Here is an 11,680-nt window from a genome sequence, read left to right as displayed (position 1 = left end):
GATCTAAACAAATATATAATATTCAGAGAAATAAAGGTGTGAACTCAAGGCGAGATGTCATTTTCATGCGACTACTTCACACCCCTCAGTGATGTTTTATTTGGAGCATCTCGCATGTTCCCATTCGCCCTTACCATGTCCCAGCAGATCTGCCACTACGCTACAAGAATTATACCTTCATATTCTTGGTCTAATATCGTTTATCACTGTGTTCTTCAAAATAAACAGAGATGAATACCTAGCTCTCATTTACTTCATGAGACCTTAATAGCATTGCTTTAATCTATTCAATATGAAAATTTGCCTACAAGTTTATTAGCTGACAGCAAATGCAGAAAAGGAGCAGCAAAGAAATCACAAACAGGAAGGAGACATGACATTTTTGAAACAGATTTTTTTTTATTTTATGTACACACCACCACATTAGACACGGGATGGGTACAGCATCTGAAAGACAAAAATGGAGAGAAAGCAATAAGAACAATGTTTCTAAAACAATCACCCCTGCCCAAACCCATTCTCTCAAATGTTTCAGTGTTTTTCACTATTAGGCCTAAATGTCACTTCAGAGTTAACACAATGCAAAAAAGAAAGATCATTATCAGATTGACAAAACAGTAAATAGAGAACTTGACACAGCAGTGCCAGATGAAGTGAATTATGAATATTTAGTGGCCTGAGATTTATTTTGCCTCCTTGTCTCTATCACAAATTTAACTGCATGAAAAGTCAAAATACAAGCAGTGGAACAAATGAACTAAACACAAGAAGAAAAACTGAAGTCTAACTTTTCCCCCTGATAGTTAACGCATTTATACACTTTGCATACATTATCCAAAGTGACTTCCAATGACCCCTGACAGGACTGCAGGTCTATGTCTCTTACATTAAAATAGAGAGACAGCACACAAACTACTACTGACTATTTTACCCAGACCCAGGATACATCACTCACAAACATCACTCACTAAACGTGTTGCTATTGATACTCAGTGAGCCAAATTAGTTCTGACAAAGGGCTGTATAAAAAAAGGCTTCTACAACTATTGGATTTCTATTTTTCTTTCTGAAAGGTAATGCAAACCCAAACTACCTCTGTTGGTCAACTGCTGTGTCGACAAATTAAAGTGAGATTATTTAATATCAGGGTTTGTTTTTCCTTGTGAAACCAAAGCCGTTATAAGAGCTGCCTCTACACAAACACTGGGGTGTAAACCATGTGCTTTGGTAGGCAGACACACGACCTCTGTGACCTGAAGATGCACCCAGGTCTGGACCCACCGGGTAAACAGAGTGTGTGTGTGATACACACGGAGTGCATACAGCAGAGCTCAAATACATATATAGTCCACAAACACTCAAACAACTACACCACAACACTATACTATCCAAAACCAGGGGCATTCGACTTAACTCAGAAGCAAGTTCATAAGGTCCCCGGGCCACAGAATAGGTACTTAACACACACAAGCCAACATAGGTGATTTTAATGCTTACGGTACCTGGCTGTGTCAAACTCTTTCACTGTGGCCAACAAACAATAATTATACTGACAGGACGTTTACTGATAAAGTCTTCACACCCCCAGACATGATAAATACGTAAATGCATCTATTTAATCTCTGTGCCAGTTGACCATCCAGACCAGTGCAAGACAGTGAGGAATCCTGTCTGCTCTTATCTGGAGGTCAGTAGTTCTGGATGAGACCACAGCCTGGCTGCAGCATCCAGGAGTATGGAGGTACTCACCACTCGCACCCTGTGGCCAATAGCCTTTGCGGGCAGGTTGCTGCTGAACTTGGCGCGCACCATTCCGCTGCTGCCGTGAGCGCGTGTCACTTTCCCCCAAATGACTCTCGTCTTGTTAGGCTTGCCACCAGGCGTCACTGTGTTCCTTAGCAATACAAAACAGAGACACACAGTAAGACACCAAAGACACTGATCAGTGATCAAAAACACAGCTCCCAGTGGAGGAGTTTTCCATATGACATGAGGTCAGACAAAGTATTACTGGTAGTAACTAGTTTAAGAAGATAGGACACAAGGACAGGTGAATCTGATCCAACTGCTTCATTAAAGTATACTTTACTTATACTGTGTTTGAATTGTTGAGATGGTTCTACTCATGCAGCAGGTAAAGAGACACACAAGTAATTTTCAGTGTTCTAAGAAAATCCTTAAAATTAACCAACTTACTTCTTTGCCTTGTAAACGTAAGCACAGCGTTTGCCCAAGTAGAAGTCGACCTCCTCACGGGTGTACACTCCCTCTACTTTCAGCAGAGCTGTGTGCTCACGCTGGTTCCTCAGGCCGCGTTTGTAGCCGGCAAAGATAGCCTTGCACCACAATCTGCAGCATAGCGGTTAACGTAGATTGTAAAGAGTCACTCAAATTCAAAAGCTTGAACAACAGGGTCGAGCAACTAAGTTTAACTCCACGTGCACGCCCTAACAGAACAAGCACTTACGTTTAACGCCCCAAAACCTTCAAATATTAACACTTTTCAAAACTGGATCAGCACATCAGCTCATATGTACATCTACGGGTACATCACCAAGATGTGGACTCACCTTCCTGGCATTGTGATCGTCTTCTGTCCAGGCTCAGTAAAAAACCTTTAATAAACAAAAAAAGCGTCGTTATAAACTTGACCAAGATGCAATGACACTATCAAAATGGCAAAACGTCGGCAAGTTAGCGATTCTGGTCATTTCGTCCGTGCAGCTCCACCTTGCTCATTAGCCTGGCAATTTAAACGCGACCACTTCCAAACTAACTGAATTACCAACGCTCGAACATCCTGAGATAATAATGCACAAGACTTGTTACTGAAACGGCCAAGACTTCAGTAATGTGGGTATACAGTTTGGCAATGTCCTCCGATCTGCCACTGGGCTATGCTAAGCTGCGATTTATCTGAATGAACAGGACTCTTTTGTCATTTATATCTGAGCTTCCGAAAATATCAGTTCATCTGTCCGCAATGACTGCAGCTGGAAATAAACACGTTGGAATACACGCTTGACTACAGGTGGTATGAACAGCTTCGGGTTTATAGCTAAAAGCTAGCCTGTTAGCTTGAGCTTAACATCCACATTAAATCTTAACAATCTCAAGCCATCTGTATCACAAAACACATTCTTGGTAATGCCTGTGTATCTTATTTCACACTGTAATGTTCATTTTGTCTATAATATTGTACAAAACGTCGGAAAATTGGCATTTTAAAAACCAGTTCTTTCACTACTTGCCTGTCACAAGCGGAAAATGGACGAAAAAGGAAGTTGAAAGGGAATGCTGGGTAATTGACATTAAAGACGTCCGCGAAAACGCCTGATCAAAATTGGGCCACTCTTCGCGTATCGAAGATACACATTTAATGTATGAATTTAGCATGAATTAAATTGAATAATAAAATGCATTGATACGATAGGTATGGCAATTACAATATAACATGAAGATTAACGATTATAGACGCACCTCTCAAAAGCATCTCCGTAAATAAACTAGTGCCGTTAAAAACTTAACGTATTTAAACTGATATACCGGTACTAACTTCATAACGTAACGACATCATGTGACATTAACTATTAAGCTATGTTCTTGTAAAAATCAGATCAGACAGATCGCTTGATGGGACTGTTACTTTATACCTTATACTTTATGCCTTATTTGTTTATTTATTACAACTCACAGCGTGAGCCTGAGGGGAAAAAAAGAAAAGAAATTGTCCTAATTCTCATGACGAACACCATACGCTTCAGTACGAGCGATTTGGTTGTGGGGTGAAGACACGGGGTTGTATGACTCACGGGTATGTCTGAGACTGTTGCGTACTCACCCTACAATCGGTCAGTCTCATTCACGAGGGCCTAACATGAGAACTTGAATAGTTTATGACAATATAAAGGACACTGCGTAACTGGGATAAGAGCAAATTATTTTTGTGTTTTTTCCCCCTCTTCATTGCATGGTGTATGTCACCTCCAGCTTCGACTTTCACCCTTGTACTTGTCAGTCAACCCCCTCTCACTCTCATCACTTCCACCTACACACTTATCTGTCAGCCCTGAGTTCTGGCATCAACCATGTCACTCATGAGTCACAGCTGATGCCTGATACGTTTAAAGTGGATAATGGTGTTGCCATGATATAAACCCATAATACACAACATCTCAATGAAAACAAACACTTTATGCATAATTAAAGAATTATTGCCCCTCAGCTGGATTCCCTGGACACAGGAGTAAAACAGTGTAAGGAAACCATATTGTTCAAAATATCAGCATTGAATTGTCCTTCATGGGCCTGTAATTTGATGCATGTAGGGCCTAAATCTTTTTTAAGTCTGAATTTCTCATTCATTTACTTTCTATTGAACCTCTTGGGCTTAAACTTCAGTAAGAATAAAAGGTACACATTAACCTGTTTAGTGGTTACTGTCAGTATCTGCTAAACAAACATTGATGTCAGATTGGTCTTAAGAAAAGCAGTCAAGCATCATGGTTGGTTATAAACCTGGTGAAAAGTCTTCAGTGAAAATAAAAATTTTGAAGAACATGCTACTTAAAACTCTGAGGCGTATGTGGGGACAATTTAGTGTTTATATAATTTATCAGTGGACTGAAAAAGTGCATTTGGAAAAAGTTTGCAAATGCACCTACCTATCTATCTATCTATCTATCTATCTATCTATCTATCTATCTATCTATCTATCTATCTATCTATCTACCAGTTTGTTTATTTGTTTGTTTAAACACCAGATAGCAGATATGCCAGCTGAAAAAATGTTTTGATATTCTGTGAGGACCACACTGGTACAGATGGATTGCAATAGCGCACATGGATGTGAATCAGTGTGGAACCGTTTGTAGATAAAGCCAATAACAGTGTGTCCCACATACTGGTCTGTGGAACATTTCCTGTCTATGTCTGCAGCTTGAGATTTAGGCCAGAGTATGTGCTTCCACGGTCAAAAGTGAACTGGAGGGTGCAGATTTTCTACTTTAGAAACTGTATGTAACCATGAATTTCTAGATTTCTACAATGGTTTCACATTCATTCCCACTTGATAACTCATAAATGCAGATTCCTGAGATCACACATATAAGTAATAAAGGCATGATTTCCACTACCTATAGCAGAATTACTGCCAACAAGGATTGGAGACTTGACTCAGCTCTGACTTGAACTCAGAGAACTGATATTTGACTTGAACTTTAAATCAGAGCATTGATGCTTGACTTGCACTGTTACTAAGAGAGTCAATGCTTGACTCGCACTGTTACTAAGAGAGTCTATGGTTGACTTGCACTAAGAGAGTAACTGAGAATTGATCTTGAGTTGGATGAAATGAGTTATGAACATCTCTTTATTACATCTCTGTGTGTATCCAGTTGTAATTATATGTGGAGGAGTGTGTGCTGTAAATGACTAATGACAGTTCCTCTTGTCCTTTTTGTGCAGTGATATGACGTGCAGAGAGTCCACTAGAACTTTCCTGTAGGGATAATTGTATTGATTAATTGATTTTACCCATGTCAGTTCTGTGCTGAACCAGTTTTGTCTGTCCCACATCAAAAAGCCCAGTGCAAAGGGCATCTAGATTTTTCTTCAGAAAATCTTTCATTGTACTGGTCTGGCCATTTTGTTCCAGTTCATGGAGCTTTGACCTGCTATTTGTCCCAGTTGTGGACGCTACACAGTACCACACAATATCACTCTCTCCCTTTTCTGATGTAAAGGAGATACACATGATATTTGTTCAGTAAAGAGTGTAAGAGCAAAGCTTGTGCTACCTTGGGATTGTGAAAATTCATTCTTGTGTGTATAAAACTGTTCTTTGTAGACTGTGTATTCAGCAGAAGTGACTGAAAAGCTGCACAGTGGCGTACAGACTACTGAATGCCTTCACTGTCCTCATCTCCAGGCTTCAGCCTCATTAGGCTGAAGGCATCTGTCACCGAGGGTAAACTAAAGGACCCTTAGGTTCGCTACGGAGAAATGGTCATAGATTCTGCCCCATATATCTGCTGAAAACAGTAGCATGAATATTTCTGACGAAGACACCTTAGAAATGTAGCGACACATTAAATATACACATACACATACATGGGAACATCTCGATTTTAGCGGACAGCAAAGGGGTTACTCAGCTATAAAGGCCTGAAATTGATCATTTAGATATAGGCCTATTAGACAACGGATCAGCTATGTAAAGGCAGAGAAAACATGTCGCATATCACATCTACTGAACGCTGGTATTTTTTCATTGTTTGGTTAATTTTAGCTCAGATCGAACCGGGATATCCTTTTTGACGTCTCGATTCAATTTGACTGCAATCTCGATTATCAACTTCTAAAAAGTAACATGATTATCTCCTCCGTTTGGTCCACATTTACTGCGGTAAACAACATTTTGTTCGACTCTAACAACACATTATTCTGAAATCTTCGCTGGGCATTAGAAAAGTTAAAAAAAAAAAAAAAAAAAAACTACAACCGCAGCTTCTTGTTATTTGATTGCCATGGAAAAACGTTACCTGTAACATATTGGGACGGGCTCGTCAGTGCTCCTCCCACGACACCAGTGGGTTAAATTTGGGTTTGATTCTTCCAGTTTCACTTCAGGTGTGGTTTACCGCTTCAGTGACAACATTCAAACCTGCGTTAGCTTCCATCATTTAACTCTCTTCCAGTCTAACCTCAAGTGTGCCTCAGTACTTCGATGACAAGCTAACTTGGGGCTTTTAGCATTGAATACCGCTGGATATATGAACCGAGCACCCGACATAGTTGCGCGCATATGGGCGGTGTCGGCTCCCTCGAAACGTAGCCACTAAACGTGCTACCATGACTACAGATACAGAAACTGTTTACACCATATCACATTTACACAGTATCGGTATTCCATATCTGTCTTCAAGGCAAAACTCTGGGCGGTAAAGTTTGTTCAGTTAATGTAAGGACAATTTTGCTTAAAACCCTAATGTACCCCTGACTCGATTTTAACCAGTGGATTCTTTTAGAGAAACAGCAGGATGTGCGTCCAGATGTCGAATGTGGAGCTACTCAGCGTGTGTACCGTGCTGCAGGAGTGCATAGACCAACTTTCAATTTTGGGACACATTATGCCTAACTCTTACAAAGGGCGTCCCGAGGCAGACATGGTACGTTATAACGTAGTGTCCTTATATCACCTGGACAATGAAACAAACGTACTTAGCTGTGTTACTGGTAAAGAGAAGATAGGTAACGGTAGTTGAACGCTAGCTTTTTACCGTGTTTATGTCACCCGCAACCTGTTTTCATGCCATGCGAACGTATGCGTAACCTACTCACTGTGCTCTTCAGTACTCTGGCATGTCTCGCATGGCTCTGACAGACCGCCTAGCCTGTTGTTCTTTGTGTTGCAGTCTGAGCTGGTTAGTTTCACACTCTCTGCCCATGTTGTGGTAGGTGTTGTCTGTCGATATTAAGGCCGTGATGGAGCAGCAAAGGGCGGCTGAGCTGAATCTGAAGGTGGCGCGTCGGGGCCAGGTGGGAAAGTCACAGCTGACCGAGGCCACTCAGGAACTCCACAGAACTCAGAAAGAACTGAACTGTACTCTAGAGGAGAACCCGATGTCCCCTGACACCTTGGCCAAAGTGGAGCGAGACAGGTGAGGGATAAACCTCTCACAATTACCTCTTCTCAGTATTCACATTCATACTGAACACTGCTAAGTATGATCAAGCATCCAAAGAGCTTTCTGCTGTTTGTAATCAACGCGTTAATAAAAAATACTGTAACTGAGAGAGGTTGCTAACTATCTGGCAGGCAGTTTTTGGCTCAGGTGTTGACTGAGGTACTAGCAGAGCTGCAGGAGAAAGGCATGTTTCACAGCTTGCTGTTGGCCGTGGAGGAGGAAAAGAAAAAGAAAGCCCAGCTTCTGGACATTATACAAAGGTCAAGCCCACCCCCCCAAAAAAAACACACTAGCCAAGCATTTTACATTAATCTGTTTATGTGACGTTGCAGAGTATAAACATCACATTGAAGCACACTGTGTGCTGAAACAGTGTGTGTATACTCACACCAATGCCCCACTCCTGTGTGTGCGTGTGTGTGTGTGTGTGTGTTGTAGGGAAGAGGAAAGTCGCCTTAGGATCAAAGCCCTGCAGAAACAGCTACTGGACATCGGGAAAAAAAAAACAGTCGATCTGCAAGTCAGTAACAACAGCTCACAGACACTCACACACTTGTGTGGCATTTAATAGAGATCTTTTTTTTAATAGATATTCTGATTTTGAAATTTCAGAGTTTCAAAGCTGCCATGTCGAATTCAGGCACATAATCCGGTTTATTTCATCCTCATATCTGTTAGAGCAGACCTCTCACTCCCTCTTTCTTTTTTCATATTCACCGTAAGTTAATGAGTGTAAACATTATCAGTACATTATCAGTGTGGAAACATGATCAGGACTCATCTTTGGAACAAAGCTTGAGCAATACCACATTTTTTGATCCTATACTGATACTAGTTTGGGCATCCTCTAAGCCTACAGACTGTTGATATATGGACCAATATTTTGTACAAAAAAAAAAAGTCACTGTTACAAGTTTATATTTTTGTACATTTTAAGTTTGACCACAAACTTTCAAATTCTTCCAAATGTTTAAAAAAAAACATTAGAAAGTCTTTTAAGCAATGTGAACCACTTAAGAGACAAAGATCAAAATGCACAAATAAATGGAGATAAAACAGTTTCCTCTTTGGTCAGTTGTCAGACACTGGATGGCCCATAAGTTCTTACTCTAAGCCCAAATAACACCCTGTGGAGTGTCACTGGACCCTGCTCCTGATCCATTACCTGCTCCCCTCTCTCTCTCAGAAGCGTGATGAAATGACAGCATTTCTGAAGGACCAGTCACAGGAGGTAAAGCTCCACACAGCCCTGGAGAGGAAGTACGTCCAGAGCAGTGCAGAGGTCTTAGTCTACCAGGGACGCAAACGCAATTCACAGAAAGAGAGAGAGATGGAGGAGGAAATTAAGGTATGACTGTATAAAATGTCTCTTATTATCAAACTCCATTTGCTGTCCTCCTGTACAGGTTTTAAACACCTCGAAACAAGATGGCTCTTGAGAGGTTTCAGATACAGTCATTGGGCCTCAGTGTGCATTCAGATTAGTGATGTTTTTCTTATGCTTCCACCTTCAGCATCTACAAGACGCACTGGAGGAAGAGAGACGTGTTCACGCGGAGATGACGTCTTTTCTTAAGAAGCAGCAGACAGTGAGTGTGAACAGGTTCAACCAAATTCTTGAATGTGTATTGTGTGATTTACTGATGTAGTTCCATTCAAATTACTGGTTTTGCTGGGTCCCAGAATGAGGCCACCACAGACTGCATGATTCAGAGGCAGTCTACATTTATCTCTGGTGCTACTTGGCATATACTCCAAAAAGAAAAAAATGAAGACAAGACAACTTTTTACATATCAAAATACTTTCAAGTTCAGTGCAGGTCAGCTGTAGTACTGTTGCTGTTGCACTTCTGTCAGTGCTCTGATTGGTCGAGTCATTTGGAATGTGGACACTTCCTGTATTGATGGGCAATGAGTCTTGCCTTGTCTCTAGCTTACACCCCAATGTAGTCTTGTCTCTAGCTTACACCCCACTGAACTAAACCTCTAGTCCAGCTGTAGCAACAACAAATAACTATCAAATTTATTAATTTACTGCTTCCTTAAATGATATATAGTTCGGTATACAAGAACAGCGATGTACAATTGAGTACAGAAGACTGGTCCCTTTAAAATGACTCACACCCTTGGTAGAGATTAATAACAGAATAATAGAAAGAACATCTGATAAGTATATTCATAGTGATTTAATTTATTCAACTCAACTTTTAAAGGACACATTTACATCCAAAATAAGTCACAAATATTGACAAATATTGTTTTCAGTATTTTGTTCATCTTTGCTCTCCTGAACACTCTCACTGATCAGTCTTCCACAGATCCTTTTCATCTGGTCCTGAAGGGCTGTGGTCCTACTGAGTTTTCTTCTCCACTTCTAACTGGAGCTTGGTTTTTCCTAGGGGAGACGAACTTGTGTGCTTTCCATTCAAAGACCACATTTGCCATTCAGCAGGACTGCAGGACCCCAGGCCTGGATTTCAGAACCTCCGATTAAGCACATGAATAGATAGATAGATACAGTACAGGCCTCAGAGAAACCTGATCTTTGGCTTTCATTTAAGTGACTGTCCTCTACAGTCCAATGGCCTGCCACCTAAAGAGTCTGTGTGAAATATCATGAGGTATCCTAGGAAAATGCTTGTTTGGTATTTCAGTTTCATCAGTTCAGTTTCATTTCTCCATCTGCTGGTCTTCTCTGTTAGGGTTAATATCCCAAAGTACAGTCCTCCACCAATGGGTGTGTGTGTTTGATTTAAAGATTTTAGGGGAGAAGCTGGAGGTTTGGATGGAGCGATATGAGAGAGATATGGAGGACAAACAGCAAGAACTCAGCAATATGAGAAACACAAAAGCCATTAACCTCTTACAGCTGCAGGAGCTGGCCAAAAAGGTAAATACACCCTCACACAAAAATATATTATTCCTTGCAGCACTGAAAAGAACTGGAAACTCAAATGTGATGCTATCACAGTTCTCAAGTTCTGATCCAATCACATCTGCACCCTATTAAAATGTTGGCCAAAGTTGCTCGCACAAGCCCCTCTTAGTTTAATATAAAGATGAAAAAGAGAAAGTCATGAGCTGTTCTTTCCTTCTCATGGTTCAGTACAGGGAGAGTGAGCAGGTGATCATTGAAGACCGAGTGAGGAAAGAAGATCTACGCAAACAGATGGAGAGAGAGCAGCTGGAGATGGATGCGGCAACCATGGTAACCCATTACAGTAAACTCCCACTGTCAGCACAGGAAGGAAACATCAGTGACTTTTATACTTCATTCAAAACATCATAGGTCACACAGTACTCTCTCTCTCTCTCTGGAGTTCTCTCCTGCCCTGGTTTCTAAGTTCATTGTTTGTGGTGATGTGCTGTCTGGGTATCAGCTAAACCAATATGTTCCTTCCAAGCTGTGCTAAGGAAAGTCTTCAGAATGGCCCTAGTACCTTGTAAAACCACAGATAAGATAAGAACGATTGTTTATGCAATCAGTCCTAATCTCTTCCCAACAGATCCAGTCCTGGTGGAGGGGAACCATGGTGCGTAAAGGGTTGGGTCCATACAAGAAGAGCAAGAAACCAAAGGCCAAGGAAGGGAAGAAAGGCAAAAAGAAGAAGAAGTAAAAAATGTTACCTAAGAGGAACTGACTCAGGTCACGCTGGTCACATTTTGTTTGTGTGGAAACACCAAATATACTGTGTTTTCTCTCACTACCGTAAAGCTATAAAATCAGAGATATTTCTTTGTCACTAAGCTTTTACAGAACTATATTGATACGTGTTTGGAAACACTGTTATATATCCAAAACAGTCACACAAACAAACAAACAGGTCATCACTGAAATGTGACTTTTATTAATGCATTTTTAAAATAAATTCATTCCAGAAAGTACTTCCATCTGTAATTTAAATCTACACCGTTTGGGGTTTAGGGGGCACATATGTTCAGAAAACGTTGCATAAAGGTTATGTAAAAACATGAAAAAGGGGGATAAAGTT

The 11,680-nt window shown here is 40.8% G+C and overlaps 2 protein-coding genes across 2 annotated transcripts; one reads left to right on the top strand and one right to left on the bottom strand.

The window, feature by feature from the left end:
- Positions 1-377: 377 nt before the first annotated feature.
- On the bottom strand, positions 378-3,275 carry rpl35a (ribosomal protein L35a). Its single transcript, XM_030764792.1, has 5 exons — positions 3,252-3,275; positions 2,571-2,615; positions 2,197-2,349; positions 1,750-1,894; positions 378-447 (listed from the first exon to the last, which is right to left on the bottom strand). Exons 2-5 carry the CDS (start codon positions 2,579-2,581, stop codon positions 424-426), a joined length of 333 nt encoding a protein of 110 aa, XP_030620652.1. The 5' UTR covers positions 2,582-2,615; positions 3,252-3,275; the 3' UTR covers positions 378-423.
- Positions 3,276-7,040: 3,765 nt separating this feature from the next.
- Positions 7,041-11,305, top strand: drc9 (dynein regulatory complex subunit 9). Its single transcript, XM_030766930.1, has 9 exons — positions 7,041-7,169; positions 7,459-7,661; positions 7,820-7,948; positions 8,127-8,208; positions 8,875-9,036; positions 9,203-9,277; positions 10,447-10,578; positions 10,795-10,896; positions 11,195-11,305. Exons 1-9 carry the CDS (start codon positions 7,041-7,043, stop codon positions 11,303-11,305), a joined length of 1,125 nt encoding a protein of 374 aa, XP_030622790.1.
- Positions 11,306-11,680: the final 375 nt, after the last annotated feature.

Source organism: Chanos chanos, chromosome 2 (assembly GCF_902362185.1).
Source record: "Chanos chanos chromosome 2, fChaCha1.1, whole genome shotgun sequence".
In the NCBI taxonomy this organism is placed as follows: Eukaryota; Metazoa; Chordata; class Actinopteri; order Gonorynchiformes; family Chanidae; genus Chanos; species Chanos chanos.
Note: the sequence above shows the minus strand (reverse complement) of the source record. Positions and strands in the feature narration are given on the sequence as shown.